Source organism: Lycorma delicatula, chromosome 13 (genome assembly GCF_047948215.1).
Source record: "Lycorma delicatula isolate Av1 chromosome 13, ASM4794821v1, whole genome shotgun sequence".
In the NCBI taxonomy this organism is placed as follows: Eukaryota; Metazoa; Arthropoda; class Insecta; order Hemiptera; family Fulgoridae; genus Lycorma; species Lycorma delicatula.
Genome location: NC_134467.1, coordinates 33,395,917 through 33,423,472, shown reverse-complemented (window position 1 = coordinate 33,423,472; position 27,556 = coordinate 33,395,917). Strand labels below are relative to the sequence as shown.

General features: G+C 29.8%; 1 protein-coding gene across 3 annotated transcripts in view; it reads left to right on the top strand.

Annotated features, from left to right (window-relative positions):
• LOC142333711 (prohormone-1-like) overlaps positions 1 to 21,213 on the top strand; it is a 255,626-nt gene extending 234,413 nt beyond the window's left edge. The window contains exon 4 of one of the 3 annotated variants that reach the window (XM_075381152.1): positions 19,866 to 21,213. In XM_075381152.1, coding sequence (XP_075237267.1) covers positions 19,866 to 20,033 — 168 coding nt within the window. In that variant the 3' untranslated portion in view covers positions 20,034 to 21,213. The remainder of the gene's footprint in view (positions 1 to 19,865) is intronic. The other 2 variants (XM_075381150.1, XM_075381153.1) reach the window with 2 other exon arrangements.
• Positions 21,214 to 27,556: the final 6,343 nt, after the last annotated feature.

The window sequence follows — 27,556 nt, the reverse complement described above, 5'->3', positions numbered from 1 at the left end:
CTTTGCTTCGTACAAGGAAGTAAAAGATCTGATGTAGACAACACATGACTTCCTTTACGCCTATTAAATAACAATTTACAATTTTTTTTTTTTTTGTCTTCAGTCATTTGACTGGTTTGGTGCAGCTCTCCAAGATTCCCTATCTAGTGCTAGTCGTTTCATTTCAGTATACCCTATACATCCTACATCCCTAACAATTTGTTTTACGTATTCCAAACGTGGCCTGCCTACACATTTTTTCCCTTCTACCTGTCCTTCCAATATTAAAGCGACTATTCCAGGATGCCTTAGTATGATAAGTCTGTCTCTTCTTTTAACTATATTTTTCCAGATGCTTCTTTCTTCATCTATTTGCCGCAATACCTCTTCATTTGTCACTTTATCCACACATCTGATTTTTAAAATTCTCCTATAGCACCACATTTCAAAAGCTTCTAATCTTTTCTTCTCAGATACTCCGATTGTCCAAGTTTCACTTCCATCTAAAGCGACGCTCCAAACATACACTTTTAAAAATCTTTTCCTGACATTTAAATTAATTTTTGATGTAAACAAATTATATTTCTTACTGAAGGCTCGTTTAGCTTGTGCTATTCGGCATTTTATATCGCTCCTGCTTCGTCCATCTTTAGTAATTCTACTTCCCAAATAACAAAATTCTTCTACCTCCATAATCTTTTCTCCTCCTATTTTCACATTCAGTGGTCCATCTTTGTTATTTCTACTACATTTCATTACTTTTGTTTTGTTCTTGTTTATTTTCATGCGATAGTTCTTGCGTAGGACTTCATCTATGCCGTTTATTGTTTCTTCTAAATCTTTTTACTCTCGGCTAGAATTACTATATCATCAGCAAATCGTAGCATCTTTATCTTTTCACCTTGTACTGTTACTCCGAATCTAAATTGTTCTTTAACATCATTAACTGCTAGTTCCATGTAAAGATTAAAAAGTAACGGAGATAGGGAACATCCTTGTCGGACTCCCTTTCTTATTACGGCTTCTTTCTTATGTTCTTCAATTGTTACTGTTGCTGTTTGGTTCCTGTACATGTTAGCAATTGTTCTTCTATCTCTGTATTTGAACCCTAATTTTTTTTAAATGCTGAACATTTTATTCCAGTCTACGTTATGCCTTTTCTAGGTCTATAAACGCCAAGTATGTTGGTTTGTTTTTCTTCAATCTTCCTTCTACTATTAATCTGAGGCCTAAAATTGCTTCCCTTGTTCCTATACTTTTCCTGAAACCAAATTGGTCTTCTCCTAACACTTCTTTCACTCTCCTCTCAATTCTTCTGTATAGAATTCTAGTTAACATTTTTGATGCATGACTAGTTAAACTAATTGTTCTGTATTCTTCACATTTATCTGCCCCTGCTTTCTTTGGTATCATGACTATAACACTTTTTTTGAAGTCTGACGGAAATTCCCCATTTTCATAAATATTACACACCAGTTTGTATAATCCCTCAATCGCTTCCTCACCTGCACTGCGCAGTAATTCTACAGGTATTCCATCTATTCCAGGAGCCTTTCTGCCATTTAAATCTTTTAATGCTCTCTTAAATTCAGATCTCAGTATTGTTTCTCCCATTTCATCCTCCTCAACTTCCTCTTCTTCCTCTATAAAACCATTTTCTAATTCATTTCCTCCGTATAACTCTTCAATATATTCCACCCATCTATCGACTTTACCTTTCGTATTATACATTTGTGTACCATCTTTGTTTAACACATTATTAGATTTTAATTTATGTACCCCAAAATTTTCCTTAACTTTCCTGTATGCTCCGTCTATTTTACCAATGTTCATTTCTCTTTCCACTTCTGAACACTTTTCTTTTTTACATTTACAATATTTTTAAAATGAAAAGTACGTAAAACTTTATTTCATTAAAACCGTCTGATATTTTTTCTTTTTTTTTTCTTTGTTATTATCCATCGTAAATGTTTTTTTACAATGAGAGGTTAATAATTATTAATAAATCAATATATTTAAATTAAAAAACAAAGTTAAAAAAAAAAGGAGATGAAGTCTGATTCGAACCATGCTGATGTGATTTTGACATGCTTTAAAATTTGTTTAATTACTCAGTTAAACGATGGTTACCAAGAGGAACCCCATTCCTATCTTCGGGGTATCATGTCATTACCACTTAAAAGTACGAGATTTTAATGATACTCGATTCCCAGGTCGGTGAATTGATCGTGAAGTCCATTTTTATGGCCGCCTCGCTCACCAGATTTGACCCTGCTAGATTTTTTCACGTGGGTTTCATTAAAGATCGGGTTTATGTACCACCTTTGCCTACTCATCTTGTTGAACTTAATTTACCCCACAGCTACTCAACTTGCTAGTTATCGTCTAAATGAAATCAATTTCAGGTGGAATGTATGTCCCATTCAAATGGATTCCATATGAAATCAAAGTGAATGTTGGCTGATAAACTTGATGTGTTTTTCTTTGAAATGAAACCTCAATTTATCTCAATAGATTTTTATATGATTTAAATTTGTGAATTCCTTTATGAATCACCCGGTACATGAGTTTTAGATAATAAATGTTCTTTAACAAAATCTTCTCTAAAATGTTCCTGAAGAAAATCAATTTTGTTTTCGCGATAACATCTTCTAATAAATAAAAGAAAAATTATGTGATCAGTGCCCAATACATAAAAATATTAAACCAAATTTGAAGAAAATGGGTTTGGTCAATCCTGAGGTATAAAACCAAATTGCGACACACACACGTACGCACATACATGCTTATTTTAACGGGTACAGAAGCTTCCAGAAAAAAGAAAGAAAATTATATGAAAGTAGAATCTAGAAGAAACAACAAAAGGATTTTTTCTTGATAATGACATATAGAAAAACGTAGAAGGTGTGGAAATTGAAGATTATTACCCTTGAACAAACAAAAGAACGATTCGGATACTGGTGCTGTTGGTCCAAAGGTATAAATACTGCCGGGGACCAGCAGAGTAGAGTTAGTAGTTTTTTTTTCAAATTGGGAGTTCAGTGAACAGTGCGATAAAAACGATAACAGCAAGATTTTGATTACAACGAGTGAAGGGTGCGTCACAAGTATTCCATTTTGGATAGCGGTTGAAAACAAGAAGTTGTTCGATGAATTATTTGTGAACGGGAGTAAAAGTGACTGTCCTCTATTCATTGATAAAGTGTTGGGTCATTTTTTCGTAAACAGTAAAATTCAATAATATTTCCATGAAGTGAATTGTATAAATTTTATATTTTCTATTGTTATCTTGTTGTTAATGCAATATTAATTTCTCTCAATTATAGGTTTTTTAGTAATATAGAAAATTTCTCTTTCAATAGTATTCCTATTTGTATCTTTTTTTCCTTTTCATTCATTGAATGAAGTGGAAACACTTTGGCACGATAACATCATCCAATTTCCAAATATACTCCAAATAAACAAACGTAAAGGTTATATGAAACATATATATTGGTAAATATCAAATTACATGAAAATTATTCCCTTTGTTATATAGAACACCATTCTATCAACAGAATACGAACCGTTGTTAAATGTTTAATGACATCGATAAAATATATATCTTCATGTAAAATACTGGGTTGGAAGTTAAATTGAAATGTTAAATTTTAAATAATTTTTCTTTAATTACTAATTGTCATTTTTACTTATCTTTTTAATTAATAAAATTTTACTTAAGTAATTATCTTTTCAATTAAATTTTTCTGTAGTGAACTAGTTAATTAATAATTAATTCTATTACGTCATTTTGAGTATGATATTTCAAAGGATATACCTTTAGGCTATGGATGTATATATATATATATAAAAGCATCGCGGCTTCGCTCGCGTTATATGGTTACTTGGGTTTCCCGTAGCGGTCAGGCTGAGCGAAACGACCATGAGCGATATTTTCACTTAAATTTAATTATATAATGTCTTATTTACCATGAATATAAAGGAACAGGTAATTTAGGTTAACATACGAGTATGTGGTGGTAGGTCACCCACTTTCGAAAAGTCTTATTTAATACCTTTCCCCTCGTTTTAGGTATACTTACCCCTCCGCCATTACGTAACATTTCATCCTTCATCACTACTAATATTTCTCTCGGCTTATTACTAACGGTGTTACCTTACATTGTCTTCTTGGTTATTCTAATATACAATAAACCTTATTACGTAAATTAATTGTTTGTGAGATTCATCCCAAAGTTATACAAAGAAAAGTAAATCGTTCAAAAGATAACTACAAAATGTATTGTTTATTAAGTAATATAACATATAAACAAAAAGGGAAAATTTATGCCCTCAAAGATGGTCTTAGAAATTTTATTTATGTAGAGCCATTAAAATTAAACTACATATATTTATAAATGTACTAAATACGCTACGTGATTATTAATTTTACGACTATTGTAATACATAATAGAAGTAAAATGATAGAATATATACAATCTAACTATTAAAAAATTATTTTAATATACTTAATTATTTATATTATAACTATTATTAATTATATTTAATAAAAAATATAAAATGTAAATATTCTCGTCAATGTTTCAGTTTTTTTTTTAAGTATTCAACGTTTTTTTTTCAGTTTTTTTCCTTTTCAAGTCAGATTAAGAACAGTGTCTTAAGAAAAAGTCTAAAATCAAAATCTTTTGGATTTTGGGCTTTTTTTCAACACTTTCGGTCCGGTCGATTGCAATAAAAAAAAAAGTGCAAAACTAGATACTACAACAGTTCTAAATCCAAAATTTCAACCCTACGGCTAATAGTTTTTGAGTTAATCGAGATACGTACGTACAGATGTCACGCCGAAATTAGTTAAAATGAATTCAGGGGTGTTCAGAATGGATATTTCCGTTGTAATATGAAAACCGAAATTTTTCGCGATCACAATACTTCCTTTACCTCTTACAAGGAAGTAATTATTTAGTGAAAAAACAAAATGACGGCTATCGGAAAAACAAAGCATTTCCGGTTCCATGTTTATAGGAACATTTTTCTTTATTTTAATATAAGAAAACCACTGCTGAAGTTTGGCAACCTAATTTAGAAACACTTTGTAAATTCTCTTTTCATGTTTCTTCTGTTATTTCATATATTACCCCTTTATCATCTTCACTTCACATTCTAAGGTTCAAATCCTAGTAAAGTCAGTTAATTTTATACGTATTTGAATACTACATCGTGGATATCGGTGTTATTTGGTGGCTGGATTTCAAATAATCGCACATCTCAGGAATGGTTGACCTGAAACTGTAAAAGAATATACATCATTTATATTCATATATATCATCCTCAGTCACCCTCTGAAGTAATACTTTCTGGTGGTTCCGAAGGATAAACAGGACAAAAGAGTACTGACCATATAATCCAGAAAATGTAGTTTATTTTCCATACTGGAGAAAAGGGAGCATCTTTTGTTGAATCTAACTTAAAAAGATATTAAATATTAATTTTTTTTTTTTTAAATCGGGTTGGTTGGGTCGGGGCGCACGGACGTTAATTTAACACGAAACGTTAGAAATCTTGGATGAAGTTCCTCCGAGCTACAGACCAAAACCAACTTATCCGTAGAGTTAAATGGGAGAACTATCATCGTATTTATTATTTTAACAAAATTGAAATTCTCCAATTAAAAATTTTGGTCCCTTCATTTGGTTAAATCTACAGATAAATTGGTCAGTCTGTATGTCAGCGAGTATTGGATTGAAATAAAAACGATTCATCAACTGCATACTAAATTTATTTTTAACATAAAACAGATACTAAATGATATATATTTATTTCAAGTAATACACGACGACAGTTTTGTTCAATTGGTTTACGATATGAGAATTAAGAGACGTATGGCATAATAAACAGCGGTAGAGGTGCTCGCGCCGTCGGCGTCGTTCACTGAGCGCGCCGGGCCAGTTTTTCAACGATCCCGAAACACTCACCCGCTCGGCACCGGACATCGGTGTACCTGTGCATAACCTGTAACCTCCCATTTCAAATGATTTATATTTCCGGCTGGCTTTTGCGCGGGCTGAGGCTGACATATTGAATTTTATAATATTTTACACGTTTACTTTAATTTTATATACATAAATATTGTCCAAAATACAATTATTATTACTTAAATCAAGCTATTTTGACAAATTCCATACACAAATACACGAATCACGTCTAAGTCGTGAGCATAACTGAATGGAAATGAGCGAGAGCGCCAGTTTTGGCCGATCTGCGATGTCCCCCTTCCTCACCAATCTGCTCACCAGTGACGCAAACTCAAAGTTGTATCGGCGAGCTGATAGTATAAATTATAAAATGACACCGAGTTTACCTGTCTGAAACTAATAGTTAGTGAGTTATTAAGGCAGAACGATATAGATCTTTTCGTTGCGCTATAAATTTCTATTCTAGAACCCATATGTTTCGGTGTGATTTTAAAGACGTTTTACGTCAAATAAATACGTTACATTTATATAAATAAAAGACAATCTTTGTTTTGTTTGTGCTTTAATAACTAAAAACTAGTTCACTAATTTTGCCTAAAATTTCTTAATTTATTATTATTATTTGCCCCGAAGGTGTTTAAATGTTATTAATTCTATCATGGAGTTCATTAGAACTTCGTCGGTAAGAGACGATGAAGTCAACGAACTACGTTTACAGTTCTAAACATGGCCTAACCTAACAGTAAAATGAAAATGGGGGAAATAAATAAACGTGAAAATATTATATTTCAGTTCAATTAGATTTGTAATAAATAATACTTTCAAAAAATACTTCGAATTTTGATAGACAACGTGTTTTTTTCTCATTTCATGAACGCGGGACTCGAATATGTCATTTTATTCATTTTTTTAATGTACCTTTACAAATCGCGCCGTTAGATAGCAGTACTTGATAGTACTAGGTACAGTACCAAAAGTTGATAATGTACTTGAAATAATAAAATTTAAAAGAAAATATACTACAGCTTGTTTTAATAGTAAATGAAAGTACTGAAGATGAAACAATTTTTTTTAATTCCCATCACTTCTTTCAAAAAATATTATTAGTTTACAAGAGATTATATTACTTTTATTAAAAAAGGAACCGGCCCGACTTCATTTATATGTAATTCATATCACATTTACAGAAATAATACAATTCTTATGATTATTCGTTGTTTAATAAATGAAATCGGCCCGGAAAGAGTTTTGTAATAAATTTTTCTTTTTCGTTCTTATTATATGGAGTGCTTCAACATTGTTCATTATCTATTATTACTGTATATCTATTGTCTATTGCATATATTTAACATGTATTTTTTTAAAGAAAATTCTAAATTAATAACAAATTTTGATAATAGAAATGTAGTGTCTTATCTTTTTTGATATCAGTATAGTTTTCTTAAAAGCAGTTTTATTTAAATTACAGAAATTTTTGTGTTTTGAGCGGAAGAAATGATATCTGCGAGATTCTTACCGTACATGAAAAAACCTGCGCGTAATTTAGAGATATTACTGAACGTGAATTAAGGAATACGGAATTATTTAATGTTTTCCTGCCTCATATTTTTAATTTTTAGTCTTAGAAGACTAGAAAGATTAGATTAAAATTCTAGTTGTAAGAAAGTAGTATTAACGGCAAATTTTTTTTTAAATATCTTAAAATTATCTGTCACTATAATTTTTTGTTAAAAAATAAAACCTTATCCTTAAATTATTTCGAAAAATTGTTAAAATATACAAGAAAAGAAAAGTTATTTGTCGATTAAAAAACTTCATCCCTTTTTCTGTAAATAATTTGAGAATTTATTATAGGATAAATTATAAAATACATAGTTTCGTACGGAAAAAAAAAACAGTAATAAATACGATTAATTCAACAACTCAATCGTACACAGGATGGAAAAAATTGTACAAATAATTTTTACCTGATTTATTTATAAGAATATAAATAAGTGTGACCAAGTTAACTAGATAGAATATTGGACTTCTATTCAGGCCAAACTTTAGCCGAACGATATAAATGAGACGCTGTACCAATTTATCAATCAACCCTCTTTCAACTTTTTCTCTTTATTTTTTTTTTATCCCCAATTTCTTCTACCTTCCCGTTCTCATTCCCTCCCGCTTTTTTCATCCTGATTTAGATTAAAAAAATCGGGACTAAAGAAGGGGGAAAAAAATTAAAATTCCTTACATAAGTAAAGTTGATTTAATTGTTTGTTACGTGAACCTACCGGGTCGATCTAGTGATGAATTCGTCGTCGCAAATCAGCTGATTTCGAAGTAGAGAGTTCTAAGGTTTAAATCCTAGTAAAGATAGTTACTTTTATTCGGATTTGAATACTAGATCGTGGATACCGGTGTTCTTTGGTGGTTGGGTTTCAATTAACCACACATCTCAGGAATGGTCGACCTGAGACTGTAGAAGATTACACTTTATTCACATTCGTACTTATCATCCTCTGAAGTAATACCTTACGGTAGTTCCGGAGGATAAAGCGAAAAATTCTGATGTGGAACACCACATGAATTACGCCTATTAAATTACATACACAGTTTTTTGCGGCATTTCATTCGAAAGAGAGATTCGATCCTCCAATTCTTTAATAAGGTAGGCAGTTACGCATTTACTGATATATTTTTGTTAATATCAAATATTTATACAATTATTAATTCAACAATCTTACATGAAATATTAGGGTACAATAAAAGTCCCTTTATTACTCGTATTACTAGATCAGTATTATTCGTATCTTAGTGAGTTGTTAATTAAAAATAGTTTCAGATTTCTAGTGTTTAGTAATTAAAATTTAGTACTAATTAAACTATTCCGTTTAGTGAACTCTTGTATACTGATTTACAAATGTTAATTTCGAAATTACTATGTAAAATATTAAGTTTTTATTATTTGATAAATAATCAAAAATGAAAAAGAATAAATCATACAGGAAAAAGAAACATAACATGAAGAAATATATCTCCAAAAAACTACAAGAACATGAATATAAAGAGGAAGAAAATGTTAAGAACAAGGGAAGAATAACAAAAATTTAGATGTGATAAATCTAAAGAGGAAACAAATGTTAAAAGCAAAAAGAATTAAGAGAAGATGATAAATATAAAGAGGAAGAAAACGTTAACACCAAGGAAGAAATAAAAAGATTATGTTAGAATGATGCATATAAAGAAATAGAAAATTTTAAAACTAGAGAATGTGTACATAAATTAAGATCAGAAGAATTATATCAAACAAAAGACTGATTAAACGATTGGCAACAAAAAACAAAAAAACGAAATGATGATCAACTCCGACTTAGTGAGAATATTGTCCGATAATATCAGAGGAGTAATGAACTGAAATAAACGAATTTTTTTGCAATTTATTAAAGACCAGGCGTGTATGCTTCAGCGTATATGCTGTTCTTGTGAGGGTCTATTTTTCAGTCACTCTTACTTAACTTTGTTGTATTTTAAATTAAACAGAAATTCCAGATTAATTAATTTTAATTAAACAGAAATTAAAGTAGAAAATCCAAAAAATAATACTTTTCAATTAATATTAAATAACCAGATGTTTCACCAGATTTATTACATATACACATATGTACGTAATAATACCTATTAAATTATATATATATATATTTTTTAAACGTACATAAAACTTTATTTCACTAATAACTTTTGATTTTTATCATTTTTTATTATTATTATAAAATAATTATTATTTATTATTTTATTTTTTTTTACAATAACGGGTTAATAATTATTAATAAATCAATATATTTAAATTAAAAAAACAAAGTTAAAAAAATAACTTTAAAATATAAGTTAAAAAAAAGGAGATGAACTCTAATTCGAACCGAGTACATTCCCTTGTAAGAAACAAAAATTTCATTAATTAAAATTTTATTTTACTATAACTCTGGAACCAATGAAAATAAGTACCACCTATAATATATATAATTGAAAAGCTCTCATCAATGAAAAGGTTATTACTGCATTTAAGAAAAAGTCTAAAATCCAAATGTTTTGGATTTTGGGCTTTTTTTTAGCACTTTCGGTCCGGTCGATTGCAATAAAAAAAAGGAAGTGCAAAACTAGATATTAGAACAGTTCTAAATCCAAAATTTCAACCCTACGGCTAATAGTTTTTTAAGTTATTCGAGATACGTACGTACAGACGTCACGCCGAAACTAGTCAAAATGGATTCAGGTATGATCAAAATGGATATTTCCGTTGTAATATGAAAACCGAAATTTTTCGCGATCACAATACTTCCTTTACTTCGTACAAGAAAGTAATTATTTAGTAAAAAAACAAAATGGCGGCTAGCAGGAAAATAAACCATTTCCGGTTACATGTTTATAGGAACATTTTTCTTTATTTTAATATAAGAAAACCAGTGCTGGAGTTTGGCGACACCTTTGTAAATTCTCTTTTCAAGTTTCTTCTGTTATTTCATATATATATATATATATATATATACTTTCCAACAACATCGACTTTCCAACAAGATGGTGCTCCCCCGCACTTCAATGCATCGGTCACGGACGCTTTGAACGAAAAATTTGGAGATCGATGGATAGGCCGGAGGACAGCCAGTGCCACCTTTACTGTATGTGTAACTGAATCCACCTGCCTCCGGTTACTTGATTAATAAACATAAAATTAAAAGATTCACCGGTACTTGGAAACGCAAGTAAGCGCGAGCGATGATGTGGCGGCGGGCGATAATTTGTATTAAAATTATTACATGTATAATTTAATAATTTTAATATTTTTTCTTCTCCAATTGAAAATTTATATTAAAATATTATAACTAGCACATTGCTTCTTTTTTTTTTAATTGAAACATTTATTTATAATTTTAAATAAAATTTGAATTTCTATTTTTTCCATATTTGTAAAATTCTTAATACACAAAACCATGATGTTATTTTTCATTATATATTCTCTTTAATTTTTTTCTTCAAATATTTTATACGAGTTTTTTTTATTATATCTGAATTTGAACGTTTTCCCATATTCGAATAAATTATTTTCCTGCAGTCTGTGCCTATATCTCGTTTAAAATTTAAAAAACAAAGATTGATAATTGTAAATTAACTTTTTTCCTTGGTAAATAAAATCCTTTTAATTTCTAAAAACTGAAACAAAATATTTGTAATTCCTTTAATATACATTAAAAAAATCGACCTTTTGAATCATGATATTTTTGTATATTTTTTTATTTTTTATTTTAGCAGAAAAATCAGATGTAGAAAATACAAAATGTATATATATTTTTTTTTCAATGAAACCCGATGAAAAATATTTAAAATTGGTATTAGTTTTTTTATTTTAAAATATACAAGACATCGTTTTTATTCTACAACGAATTCTACTGAATGAATTCAGTAAGATACAAAATTCTATTTAAAAATGATACATTTTGTTAATCAATCTCTTTCGTTGAAATCTAGTATGTAAATGGTTTAGAAAAAAATTAGCTCAACATAAATATTTTTAGGAATTAAAAAAATTGAAAATTATAGAATGAAAGTTTAAGCTTGATAGAATGTTTTTCTTTCTTTTTTTTATTTTCGCCTGTAATCTCCCCCGCTACCAGGAGCGAAATTACGCATAAACTCAGCTCCAAGGGGTGCCTTCACCTCAAACTACCTCGATAGGGCACTAGGCCCCACCCAGGTAGTCGGGACTCGGTCTTGCGTTAATTACAATGCCTCTGAACCCCGAAACCAACCGGGTTGGTCTAGTGTTGAACGTGTCTTCCCAAATCAGCTGATTTGGCAGCCGAGAGTTCCAGCGTTCAAGTCCTAGTAAAGCCAGTTATTTTTACACGGACTTGAATACTAGATCGTGGATACCGGTGTTCTTTGGTGGTTGGGTTTCAATTAACCACACATCTCAGGAATGGTCGAACTTAGAATGTACAAGACTATACTTCATTTACATCCATACATATCATCCTCATTCATCCTCTGAAGAATTATCTAAACGATAGTTACCAAGAGGCTAAACAGGAAAAAGAAAAGAAAAGCTGGTGAACCCCTAGGGATACACATGACTGATACACCTATAGACCGATTTACGCGTGGATTTCTGAAAAATGGCCCACATTATCTGGAGAAGGTTTAAAACTACTGAAATCCTCGACCTGACCAGTAGAAAAAAAGTTAGGGATATTTTGAAATTACTAATGTGTTTAGAGAATAGTTTGAATTAATTCCGACAGGAAGTGTCGGAATTGGATTTATTTACATTATGATTTTTATAAACTGAAAGATACCGTGATGTTTTATAAGTTTCTTAATGATCAGAATTAATTTTGTTGATTTTGCAGCCATATCTCTTTTCGTTAAAAAGTTATTTTTCACAGACTACTGTGTTTAAAGAGTGGTTTGAATTAAATCTGATAGTGCTGTTGTTTTACCAGTTTGATTTGTTTACATTCCGATTTTTATAAAATGAAAGATTAAATTTTGTGAAATTCTGTAATGTTCAGTTTTGTAATATTTTATCAAACTTTCAATTGTGTTTTTTTAATGTGTCCCAGATTCAGTGTCCCATATAAAACGCAACCCATCAATCACTCATCCATGAAATTTCAAAAGTCAAGCTTACACCCCTACTCGTTACTGAAATGACCTCTTCCAACATCTGAACATCGTAGCGACGCAGTAGAACACTACCGATAGTAACAACAATGCAATCATAACGTTCAGTGTTTTGCCAGAGACAAGATGGTGTTTTCCTTAGATGAACGTGTTTTCATTGTCGAGTCGTACTTCAGTACGAAATCAGCGGTTGCAGTGCAAGATTTGTTTCGCCATAAGTACCCAGATAAACCAGCTCCTAACAAAACATCAGTATTAAGGTTAATCACAAAATTTAGAGAGACCGGTTCTGTTATTAACAAGGAACATAAAAGATCTGGGTCAGTGTTGAATACAGATACAGTCACTGAAATCAAAGACCGATCACTCGCCTCGCCAAATAAATCGATCAGACGTTTGTCTGCTGAAATTAATTTGTCTAAATCGACTGTTCATTAGGCAACCAAACGATTACAATTACGACCTTATCGCATTCAAACGGTTCATCGACTTCTTGAGCCCGACAAAGAAAAACGGCTACAATATTGTCAACGGTTCCGTCGATTTCTGCGCTAGGGAATTAACGTTATGGATTCGTCATTTTTCACAGGTGAAACACGGTTTCATTTGGACGGCTACGTAAACAGTCAAAACGGTAGAATTTGGAGCGCTGAAAATTCCCACGTTTATCACGAAAAACAATTACACCCGCAGAAGTTGGGCGTGTGGTGCACGATATCGCGGAAGAAAATAATCGGTCCTATTTTTTTCGAGTACACCATTAATGCAGAATGATATCAGGATATTTTATTTCAGTTCATTGCACTCTTGGGAGAGGAAGACAGACACTGCTGACTATAACATGACGGTACGACATCGCACTACGAAGGTTCAACTTCTGATTTCGTCTAGGTATTCTTTGGTAATCGTGTTATCGGTCGAGGCTTGTGGCCACCAAGATCTCCAGATTTGACTGCGGCGGATTTTTTTCTACGGGGTTACCTCAAAGAAAAGCCCTACAGCAACAAACCACGAACTCTTGAACGATTGAAGGTCAATATTGAACAAGCTATATTAAATATCCGGCCACAAACTTTGAAAAAAGTTGCAAGAAACGCTGTAAAAAGAATTGAAGCTTGTATTCAAGAAGATGTCGGCCACTTCCAAAATTTACTCTAAATGTAAGGTAATGGATGGTAATAATAATAATAATTACATTTACATTTACATATGCCTTTTTATTATTTTAATACCTACCAATATAAGGTTGGGTTGCGTTTTGTATGGGACACTCTGTATATGCTCTAATTTCAAAACATTTTCGAGTGTGCTGGTGTTTAATAAAAAGTTCAAAAAGAAAAATTGGAAATAATTAAAAACTATAAATGATTTAAATTATATAGAAGCCATCAGTCACAAACGTTTATCTGGAGTACAAATGTACATGATGTAAAAGATTTACCTCAGGAGATATAATGAGAATAATTTTACTAGTGCCTTGAAATGTAAAAGTTTTTTTTCGTAGTACTGGATAAAAAGTTTTAAACTTTTATATCTGTTGAAGATATATGTAAATGGAAAAGAAGGTTAAAGAATTAAATGTATTTTAACGTAATTTTTTTCAAGTTAATAAAATTATGCTTTTTTTTTTCACGCTATGATTCTGTAAGCCGCCTTTTTAACTTTCCTTCTAGCTACATCTGTTGTTCTGTGAAAATTAAACCGACGCGCGACGTGTTCAATAAATTACTTTTTTATTTAAAGAACAACAATTTAACTTTATGTAAACTTTTATTTGTTAAACTTTTTATAATTATTTTGCTTTATTTTTATTATTATTATTGTTATATCTCTATTATTAGAGAATTTTTGTTCTTCCTTTCTGGATCTAATTTTTTTTATTGAGTTCAAATAAACTTTAATGAAATTAAACTTTTATGTTATAAAACTTTTAGCTTTTTTTTATCTTCTATTGTCTTTTTTTGTTTTTGATTATTTGTTAATTTTTAAATCCTTTTCTTTATTTAACATTTTTTTTAAATTAGGTAAAAAACATGATTTAGATATTTTTATTGGATCCTTTTGCAATCTTTTTATTTCCGTATACATAGCAAAGAAAGTATTGTGATCGCGAAAAATCTCGGTTTTCAGATTACAACGGAAATATCCAATTTAATCATCCATGAATCCATTTGGACTAGTTTCGGCGTGACGTCAGTGTATACATACGTATCTCGCGTAACTAAAAAACGATTAGCCGTAGGTTGTTGAAATTTTGCATTTAAGACTGTTGTTAACATCTAGTTGTGTACATCTCCTTGTTGTAATTGTAATCAACTGGACTAAAAGTGTCCGAAAAAGACAAAAATCCAAAAAATTTGGATTTTGAACTTTTTCTTAACTGCAGTAATAAGCCCTCATTGGGAGCTTTTCAACGATATATACTAAGTGGTACTTATTTCATTGGTTTCAGAGTTATAGCAAAATGAAATTTTAATTAATGAAATTGGATCTTACAAGAGGAAGGCACATCGGCTCAAATCCGACTTCATCTCCTTTATTTTTAATTTAAATATACTGATTTACTAGCAGACTCGGCAATGCTTCGCTACTGCTAGATTTGAGTATACATATAAATTAAATGAACAAAATTGAAAGTCTAATAAAACATTAACAAAATGAACATTACGGAACTTCACAAAGTTTAACCTTTCCCTATTACCCTTTTCCATTTCCCCCTTTCATCTCCTTTTCCTTTTTCCCCTTTTCCTTTTCCCCACCTTCCTTTTAATTTTTTACTTTTTCCGCTTTTCCTTTCTCCTTATCTTCCTTTTTCCAATTTTCATTTTTGCCATATTCTCTTTTCCTCTCTCCTTACTCTTTTCCCCATTTTTATTTTTCCTCCCTCTTTCTCTTCCTTCCCTCATCAACCCTTATTTCCCTTTCCTCCTTTCCCCTTTTCTTTTTTCCCTTTCCATTTTCTTTTCCCGTTTTTCCTCTTCACCTTTTTCCCATTTTTTCCTTTTTCCTATTTTCCCCTTCTTTCTTTCTATTTTTCTTTTCCGTTTTTTTCCTTTTCCCCGCGCGTAAATCGGTCCAGTAGTTTTTTAGTCTATAGCGGACGCACATATCGGAAACACTGAAATGGAATCGTAAAATATTTAGTATAGCCTGCATTACTTTTACGTCCAACAGATAGCGCTGGTTTTGAAAAGAAACCTGTTTCTAAGATATCACACCTGTGATATCTTAGGTATATAAATAGCAGGTATATAATAACGCGCGTATTCGAATGCAACATTGTGTTAAAATTTCAAAGCAATCGGTGAAGAACTTTCGGAGGTTTCACATTTTGAAGAAACGAACATTTACAATTTTATTTATATCGATTAATGATTTATTAACCTCTGATTGTAAAAATAAAATTTACAATAAATATATATTTAATAACAATAAATATCAGATAAAAATAAATATCAGAAGTTATTTATGAAATAAAATTTTATGTACTTTTAATTTTTTTTAAAATGTGAATGCAAATTAGTAGGTGTACAAATAGTCATGTGGTGTCCACATCGTATTTTCTTTACAATTGTTATGTAATTTTCAGTTTTTTTTTTTAATTCTTAATAATAAATTGGAATAAAATGTTAAGCATTTTAAAAAAATTAGGGTTCAAATACAGAGATAGAAGAACAATTGCTTACATGTACAGGAACCAAACAGCAACAGTAACAATTGAAGAACATAAGAAAAAGAGTCCGACAAGGATGTTCCTTATCTCCGTTACTTTTTAATCTTTACATGGAACTAGCAGTTAATGATGTTAAAGAACAATTTAGATTCGGAGTAACAGTACAAGGTGAAAAGATAAAGATGCTACGATTTGCTGATGATATAGTAATTCTAGCCGAGAGTAAAAAGGATTTAGAAGAAACAATGAACGGCATAGATGAAGTCCGACGCAAGGACTATCGCATGAAAATAAATAAGAACAAAAAAAAAGTAATGAAATGTAGTAGAAATAACAAAGATGGACCGCTGAATGTGAAAATAGGAGGAGAAAATATTATGGAGGTAGAAGAATTTTGTTATTTGGGAGGTAGAATTACTAAAGATGGACGAAGCAGGAGCGATATAAAATGCCGAATAGCACAAGCTAAACGAGCCTTCAGTAAGAAATATAATTTGTTTACATCAAAAATTAATTTAAATGTCAGGAAAAGATTTTTGAAAGTATATGTTCTGCATTAATGCAGAACGATATCAGGATATTTTATTTCAGTTCATTGCACTCTTGGAAGAGGAAGACAGACACATATATGTACATATATATATATATTATATAATTTTATGTATAATCGCATCAACAGTTATAAGTCATTAGCGATTTATCTGTGTAATTAATATAACTGTACCGGTAAATGTATAGTTTTGAACAAACTCAGGCTGATCATTCCTGAGACGTGTGGCTAATTGAAACCCAACCACCAAAGAACACTGGTATCCACGATCTAGTATTAAAATCCGAATAAAAACAATCTACTTTTATAAGGATTTGAACCTGAGAATTTCGACTTCGAAATCAGCTGATTTACGTCAACGAGTTTACCACTAGACCAACCCGGTTATTTAAATTCAATTTTAATATTGCTTGTTTTTACCCACGGTGGAACGGAGACGGTATATGGGTTTGGGATAAGAGGTTTTGCGCGCGCGCGGGTGTATGTGTATGGGAAAGTTTAAATATTTTTTTCAGTTTTGATAAAATTAAAAAATAACATAAATATAGCGGGTGGCGTATAGCTTTGCACATTGCGTGCGAGAGAGATAGATTGGTAAGATGGGTGGAGCAGTTAGATAGTCATTCCTTTACGAAAACATCTCGTATAGCTCCGTATACTTATAAAGTATGCAGTACATTGTCAGAGTAGTTCAGGATAGTTATTACTGCTGCTTTAAGCTGAAATTGTTAAAATCAGTTTAAAAAAGTATTTATAAACACGTTAAACGTAAACGTTGTAAATTTTACAATTAAAACTTTTTAAATTCCATATTTTTATGTTTATTCCTTTATTAATTTTAATTTCAGCCTTGTTCCTTTTTTAATACTCTCTATATATATATATATATATATATATATATATATATTTAATACTCACTTCCGACACTTATATAATATTTTTATCCTCTGCATTTTTTAAAAGTAATTATTCATATAAATTATTATATCTTATAAACATGTTTAAATAATAATTAATAATTTTCAAAATCAAATTAAGCAATATAAATGGTATTTATCGTTATAAAATATTTACTTGTAAACAAAATCTGTATATCAGTATTTTATTTTCCTAGTCATAACTTCTTTCTTGATCTATAAATCTAATTTTTCTCCAAAAAAAAATACACGAAATTTCTCAGAAAACAAAATTTTTATATCTAATATATATTTGAAAAAATTTTAAAAATAAAGAGGTAAAATGTTTAAAAAAATTCCTTTTGGCACGCCGGAAGGTGAAGGTAGATTTCACCGGGACGAAATAGGGGTAAGCAAAGTCGGATTGTACGAGCTCGTATCAAACATTACTTTCCATGTTTTACGGACACTACCTTTTCTTATTAGACTATACAAGCTATTGCTAAATTTATCAAGACTTTTCTTGAACTGCTTGACAACACATCTATTTGAGGATTAATGGGAGATACTTTGTTTATCTCTTTGTATTGATAAAAAAAGACAATGTTTTCAGAAAGTTTTATTTATAAACGTGTATAAATGTAACAACAGTGATATTGAAAAGTTGATTTGAAAGTACAATAGTACAAAAGTACAATAGTAGTAGTTTTATGAGTACATTACTCATAAAATATTGTCACTTGCAGAAATTAAAATATACACAGTACTAAGTCACAGCAGTGTAAATACGTTCACTTCAAATTCACACAATACGACAATGGTTTCATATGTAGACATGTTTCATATTCTTAGCATATGGGAGGCCTCTTCTTCGTACAATTCCAACAATATTTTAGTTATCCCTTGCCGTAAGGGTTGGTCATATCAAAAATCGTTTCAGTCAAAATCTTTAGGTAATATTTAGAAGACTAACCACCACTTTAAACGAATTCGATCTTTTGCCTATTAAGGAAGTTATAATTTTTTTTTGTCCTAGAAACTCCATTTTTCAACCCCTTGGCTTTTATTCAAAGAACTTTTAATGAATTCCATATTTTACTTAATAACAAAGTTATAGCGATAAATTATTTTTTTTGAAAAAGCCCCCCATTTCCACCTCCATGGTTCTATTTTGCTCATTAACAAACTCAACCGAGATTTTGGGTCGGTATATTTTAAGTATCAATTTGAAAATGATTGGCCTAAAATTACGGCAGTTATCTTGTCCACAAGAAAATGAAATATATAAATATATATATATATATATATATATATATATATATATATATATATATATATATATATATATATAGATATAAGCTTTTGAACTGACAGTGGTTTTTAAGTCTGAGGGATGTGAAACGCAAAGATAAGTCGAACTTTTTTGGAAGTCGAATCATGGTACTCATTACAATAGGTAGCTTTCTTATGAAATCTACCTAAAAATAATACATATTTTAAAAATTCCGATCGGTATATTCAAGTAATAAGTGCTTGAAATTAAGTTTTATTTATTTAAAATGAATTTATATCATATGTTAACTTATTTTCCAGTTTTAACTTAGTAGTATATTATGTAACAAGTCTATAATGATAGCCATTAATACACGAGTGCGAAGTAAGTTATGACACGAGCCTTGGCGAGTATCGTAAACTTCGCAGAGTATTCTAATGCCCATTATAGAGAATTACATACCGTACGTTTTCTACGGCTGAGAAAATATTGCAATTATTGATTTAAATCAATGATAGAATATTTATTTACGATTTATTTTTTTAAATAAATTAAAGAATACATTTGTGAAAGTTGGTAATAACCAATTGTCACAGACTTTTATTTAATATTGATTGGTGTTAAGATATTTCTTCCTTAGAATCCGACATAATTAACAATAGATTAAACAGTATAATATAGATTCTACTTTCATCTATTTTGAGATATTTCATCTTCTAAAGAAATATATGTACAATATAAGATAGGAGACGCAATAATTGTACGATTAAACAAAATCTTATTAAATACATTTTATTATTAGTTTTAATAAACTTGGAAATTATTCTAATAGATTATAATTTCTTCTTTTTTTGTGTTTCAGCAGTTGATTGATGATGACTCCTCAGTTGATAACGCACTGATGAATTACTTATTTGCTAAGGAATTCGTCAACCGACTTCGCAATCAGCAAAGTAATGCCGATTTACAACGGAAGAGAAGTTATTGGAAACAATGTGCATTTAATGCTGTTTCTTGTTTTGGAAAGTAAACAAATTTTATTTTTCAAACTATAAACAAACAAAAAAAAAATAAAAATAAAAATGTTATTTATATAAATAATATAAATACAATTTTTATTTAAGTGTAAACAGATTAATTAATTAATTATTCAATTATAATAAAATTCCCCCTTACCTATTAAAATAATAATAATAAAAATATAAAAAAAAAAAACAATAAATTCATTAAAAAAATTATTTGATTGGTTGCAGTATTTAGTGATTGATCCTTCCCTCTCAACCTGATTGGTAGCCACGCCCACGCCCACGTAAATGGGTGTGGCTATATTTTAACGCCAAATAGCGTAATTTTAACTAATATTAATACGAATATATCGTTTTGAATATTAATTAAAATTCATATCGACTACATAAATATTTGAAAACATTTTTTTTTCTTTTCACGTTGTTTAATATAAATTTAATTTTGTTAATAAATAATTACTTCTTAATCTTTTTTCTTTTTGTAATTTTTAATCATCTGATAAATTATTATTGGTATAATTTATTATTTTTATTTGGAAATTTAATTTTAATGTTCTTTGATTTTTCTACAGCTAATTGTGAATTGGTTTTTCAAATTTTCCTCGATTAGTAGCAGTATTTCTTAGTTCTACATTTTGGCTTGGAATATTATATAATGTTGGAACTGGATTTCAGATCATAACTGGATTCATATAAATGTTTCTTAACCATTTGAACATATCTCTGTTTTATATATATATTAATAACAGTATTTTATATTTCTTGATATAGAATAAAGTTATAACTTCCGTAGTATTAATTTATTTCTCATATAAACTGAACTATCTAAAATTTATACGAGGTTATTGTTTACTTTTCCTGTGTTTTCTTCTTTAATACTTATTACATAAGTTTTTTGTAACAATATAAAAGTCCTTTAATATTTTTTTTCAACTTCTTTCACGTGATATCTATAACCATTATTAAAAAAGTTGCTAATTTTTATTATGATTATTTATTTTTTAGAAAAACCTCTGTTTTTAATTTTATTTACAATTTTCTTTTTAACTTTTAATAAAGTTATCATTTAAGTCAAATAACTTAGTATTATTGGAAGTCCCAATATTTTAATTTAATAATTAAACCAATAATTTTTGGTTTAAACTTATTTGTTGAAACCTTCATTGTTATTATCCTGAAATGTATTTATCAGCACACACACACATATATATATATATATACATATTATATATAATATTCTTCTACAAAATATTATCAGAAGATTATATAAATCTAGTTATTTTTTGTAATTTAAAGATGTGTTTGGTTTTACCTTTTTTTTTGCAATTATATTTGTGAATTTACATATCAGTATTATTATTGTTAAATAAATATTTTTATTATAATAGAACAAAATATTTTCTAATATAAAAAATTCAAATCTAATAAATAGGACTGTTTCCAACCTTGCAAAAATAAATTATTCTATAACCTTTTTTTCCCAATTTTAAAAAATAAATGAAATATATGTTATATTTTATTAAAACGTTTTATTATTATTAATAATAAATAAAATAATAAACATTTCTGTTAATTAATAGTTATTTTAAGTATATTGTAGTTAGTAAGAGTAAAAGAAGTAAATTAAAGTAAGTTATTTTTTAAAATGAAGTAAATTATTGTACAGTATATTTATGTATCAATTATTATCCAATAAAAAAAGTATTATTTTATGATTTGTTATAATTAATTATTTTTTCATATATTTTTGCTATGTTTTTTTTTAAATATTAAAAGAATTTAGTATTTTAAGAATTATTTATAAATTTATATTTATTTTTAAAATAGTTTTGTTATATTTATTTAATACTTTCTTTTGTTACAAATAAAACATTTAAAAAATTTATTTTCGTTTCTTATATTTTCTTTTTCAGTTAAATTAAAAAAAAAATCGAACAGTTTATTTTTTACATCCAGAACGTTTCGTTTAATTAACAATTATATTTATTATAATTATTTTTGATTGGTTGTTAGCATAATTATTTCTAATATGATGAGAAAATTAAGCATATTTTTTAAATTTTTTTATAAACGAAAATATTTCTTTATGATTTAATTATTATTCTTGATGTACGAATTAATTTCAGAAAAATTTCACCTGTGATAGATTTCATTAATTTTTTTTTCATAATTCGCTTTATTATTATTATTTTTATTACCAGAAACATAATTAACGTTGTTTTAATTGAGTATAATAATGATTTCTAACGAACAGTTCTGGATTTAAAAAAAAATTGTGTTTTTTATATATATATATATACTTATTTGTTTTACTTGTATCAACAAAATTCCAAAGCAGAATAAACATTTTAAATCTTGTGAAAATTATGAAGTGAATAAATAATGATATTAAAATGGCAAAAGTTTATTTAATTTATTTTTATATCCAGAACTGTTCTTGAATAATCACAAAATATTTTTATATTATGATGAGATACAAATAAATCATTCAATAATCAAACTTTGTAGTTCAAAAGGGTAATATAATTATTTAATTATTCGGAAACTACTAAAAAGTTATCTTATGATTCATACGAAAACTTGAAAAATTCTAATATAAATTCTGGAGACTCCACGGTAAATCTCTTACCTTTCCCTTTTCTCCTAATCTTCTCCAACCGCATTAACAGTTAAGATTCTTTAAAAATAATTTCGATCTCCGTTGCAGAGTGGTAACGTCTCGGCCTTTCATCTAGAGGTCCCGAGTTCGAATCCAGGACGAATATGATTTTTTTGCACGCTACAAAATTCATTTGTTATCCATCGGTAAATCGGAGTGGGTATACAAAAAAAAAGGAAAAAAGTCGACAAGGCAAAGTTCGTATTGATGGAGGACCGCAGCGCTGTTGTTTTCATTGGTTATAGACGGAGATGGTGATATAACACAACAGTACAGTCTGGGTTTAATCCTACTACAAACAATTACAAACAAGAATTTTGTCCAATTAAAATAAGTTGCTGTATTTTTTAGAACTAGTAATTTCTTTCTGATTACGGTAATAGTAGAGTTAAAAATATTGATAAATTAAATAAATTTAACCTGAAATTAATTATAATAATTAAGTAAACGTTTTCACTAAAATTGTATCATAGTTCACAGCATTACATTCGAAGCTGATAATAATAATTTGGATAAATAAGTCTACTGAGTCGCAACAAGTTAAATGTAGCTATAGAATAAAAGATAACATAATACCGTACATTAATTTATTAAATAATTAAACGATCAATATTACCTTAATATAGTCCTTAACAAGTTACGTATACAGTTTTCATAGAATTATCTTCTGTGATAGCTTTCCCTACCAGCCGAAAAATTCAGTTCTTCGCGACAAAAATTAGGTAATTTTTGTATAGTACGTATTTCCTTATAGAATTCGAAATATTTAAGAGATTCTCTTTTAATAACACACCTGTCCAAATCATCTATTTCATATTTATTAAAAGGAGTATATTTCATTGGCGTTTAAATTTGAGGAATCGTAGCTTCTCCTTCATATCCAATTTTCCTTACATCAATTACTGTACACCAGTTTAAGTTTAGCATTCTACAAACACGTTCCGTTGCTTTAACAAGAGGCATCAATAATAATTAATTTTCTTTGTCTATAAACAACTTTAAACGCGAAAAAAATGTGTTTGATTGCAAAGAGGTTTTCCACGTTCACTTGACATCTTAACACGAATATTTTTATGTAAAATCTGTTGTAATTTTCAATGAAATGAACAGAGAATATTTGTGTTTATTAATCTACAAATTACATAATGTTTATAACTACACGCTTAAACTTTTAACGAATAATTTTATGCCTTACGCGTCTTTGTTCATCATAATATCATAATTTAAACCAATTGATATTAGAAATTTATATATTATTTACTTGTATATACTTTTTTTTGAAATATATTTTTATCGTGCTTGTGTTCTAAAGTACATTGACTAAGAAAACAATTACTCATATAGAAAACAACAAAGCAAAAGAAAAAAATTCATTATTTATTAAAAAAAAATAGCCGTAGTTAAGCAGAAAAAAATTTATGATTAAACATTGAAATTAAAATTACATCAATTAATTCGTTATAATTAATATAATATTTTTTTACATTATCATGATATGCATCTGCGTCCTTAAACGCAGACAATAATTTTTAAATAGCAATGTAATATCACAATTACTTTACTAGTACCATTGGAACGTGACTGTACACAGCAGTAGTACGTATACTCTTCGAATATGCACCTCGCCTTGTCGATTAGTAAGCAGCCTGTTGTTATTGTATAAATAATTTCTATGAATTATTTTATTCTTCTTTCTGAATCATGTTTTTTATCAAAGTTTCTTAAAACTTTCAATGATTAATCTTCAGTTCTTCTAATTCCAAATAAATCTTTCTTCTTCAAAACGTAAAATATTTTATTTTTTCTTTTACCACTAATTTTTAAGGTATGATGCGAGAGGTTTATTGCAATCATCGGACGATTTTAAGTATGGTTATAATTCACCATAAAAATGTAAATGCTATGGCGAATTATAAAATATTTATATATATATATAAATATAGTTGGGTGATTTTCCTAGAGTATTCCACCACAATTACGTATAAATAACTGCATACATGTCCCTCATTTGAGGCATAAGGCACAAACAAGACCAAGACCCAGATTTCGGCGTGGATGTAAAGGTTGCAGCACTGCTAGATCCGGAGTGTCCTCTCTGAAGGTTAGAGGCACGCACAATAAAAAATATCTGACATCCTGTCAGGGGGATTTCAGACCAGAGTCTCGGCGGCAGTTTTTCTTGGGCACCACTCAATTGAGGCATAAGACACAAACAAGTCCGTGACCCGGCTTTCTGCGAAAGGATAAAGGTTTCAAGATTGCTGAATCCGGAGTCTCCACGCTGAGTGTTAGAGGTTGGCACAATAAAAAAGAACCAATCGGCGGGCCGATCTGCCTTACCAGACGTATAGCTGGTGGGCAGGAACGCCCGTTAGAATTAAATGACACTCCCCTGGGCTGAGTTATACTTAGCTGTGGGTCCGGCTTATGGGAGAGGAAAAAAATCATGTAAGTATACAGAGTGTTAAAAAATGGTAGGCTGGCCTATACTTTTTTGGATCCTACTTGTAAAACTAAACAAAAAATATCCTTAGGAAAAATGGCAATTTCTTCTTCGTTCTCCCACTGTACGCCATATTGTTACTTTTATATAAAACTTTATATATCTAGTTTAGGTAGAGAAAACACAATAATGTTTGGTACGTGTCTGGGTAATACAGGGTCATTCACGGGAACCGGATGTTTTTGAAGTGGGTTGTACTCGGGAGTTCGTGGTGGGAGGGGCACGTAGCTGGTGTCTGATGTTTCCTTTGTTCCTAGCATTTACATGCGGAGGCGTGGACGCTAGACCAACGCCTGTACGCGTATGACAGTTTTGTGCGAAATGACGAATCCGTAACTGCTGTTCAGCGAGATTTCCGCCGTCAGTTTAATATCCATCGTAATGCAAGTGTACCTTCTCGTAACACAATATTGCGACGGGTAAACAACCTTCGAACAAGCGGTTCAATATTGAAGAAAAAACCACCGGGTCCCCGACGAACCGCTAGCACTCCGGAGAACATCGAACGAGTAAGGGAAGCCGTTGTCAGAAGCCCACGCCGCTCTGTTCAGAGGCATTCAGTAGCGCTTCAAATGAGCACAAGTAAGTCGAATTCTGCATACAGACCTGCATTTCCATCCTTACAAGATAGCCGTCGTGCAGCAGTTAAACGAGCAAGATTTCACGCAGCGATTACAATTTTGTCGACAAATGCTTACCATTTTCGAAGAAAATGAAAATTTGTTATTGTTAATGAGTGACGAAGCCCATTTTCATCTGAATGGCTTCGTCAACAAACAGAATTGCCGGTATCAGGCAGAAAGAAACCCGCATCAGCTTCACGAGAGACCACTTCATAGCCCAAAGGTGTCTGGTGTGCAATCGGAAAGGTCGGTGTTATTGGAGCATATTTTTTTGAAGAAAATGACGCTGCCGTAACTGTAACGGCTGATCGTTACATTGCGATGTTGAATACGTTTTTCATCCCTGAGTTACGAAACCGGGGAATCGATTTTAAAAATGTGTTATTCCAGCAGGATGGAGCTACAGCGCACACAGCGAGGGCAACGATGGCTGTTCTCCGTAACTTGTTTCCGGGACGGATCGTTTCCAGATTCGGCGATATTCCTTGGCCCCCTCGGTCCCCCGACTTGAGTAGTTGTGATTTTTTCTGCGGGGGTTTCTGAAATCGTGTGTACGGCGATAAACCGCGTGCATTGGAGGAACTAAAGATCGCAATTCATCATCGCGTCACCCAGATTGATGTAGACATGCTGCAAAGAATTGAGGCCAGTTACCGTGAAAGGCTACAACAATGTATTGCCCAAAATGGACATCACTTCCCGGACATAATTTTTCGTTCATGAGTAAGTAAACAATTGCTTTGATTTAACAAGTGTTTCAATACCAATAAAACTTTAATTTTAAAGTAAATATTCATTTTTTTATGATTATTTTAAAAACATCCGGTTCCCGTGAATGACCCTGTACAATTTTAAAATTATCAAGAAAGCAGGACTTAAATATATTCCCAAATTACAAAATGGCAGCCAAGTATATTTTCCAATATATACCCATAAATAATAGTTTTATCAAAATTTATGTTATTTGTTAAAATATTAAACCCTTTATTTTAAATAAAATGACTTTATATTTTTTTTAAATCAGTTAACAAATAGCCTAGTTATGGAAAAAAATTTATGTAATTTTGTACCTGTTTTCTTGTCCTCCACTTTACGTTCAATTCGATGAAATATTAATTGTTTTTATTTATTGTTAATTCTAGTATTGTAAATTAGTATCAAATTAAGTAATTAATAATTTTCTCACAATAATAGACTTAATAATTATGATACAAAATTATAACATCAATTTTTTCCCATAACTCGACAATATGGTAACCGATTTAAAAATATTAAATCTCATTTTGTTCAAAATAAAAGGCTTAATATTTTAACAAATAACATCAATTTTAATAAAATTAATATTTATGGAGATATAACGAATTGAAAAATAATTATGGCCGCCATTTTGTAATTTGCGTAAGTATTTAATTCCTAAATTTTTGCTAATTTTAAAACTTTATTAGCAAGACGCTTACCAAATATTAATGTGGTTCGTCTATCCAAACTTGAGATATAAATTATTAATTAAAAATAAAGAAATTGTGGTCAGGGGGAGAACGAGGAAAAATTACCATTTTTCCTAAGGTTATTTTTTGTTTAAATCCGAAAAAGTATAGCCTTAAATTTGTATATATCAGTTCGTATAAAAATTCATTTAAATCAATTTTATTTATTTTAACATTTTAACACATTTTTTTTTTTGTTTTTTTTTTAAGAAATAAGATATTATATATCGATTAAATATTACCCGATTAATTAATA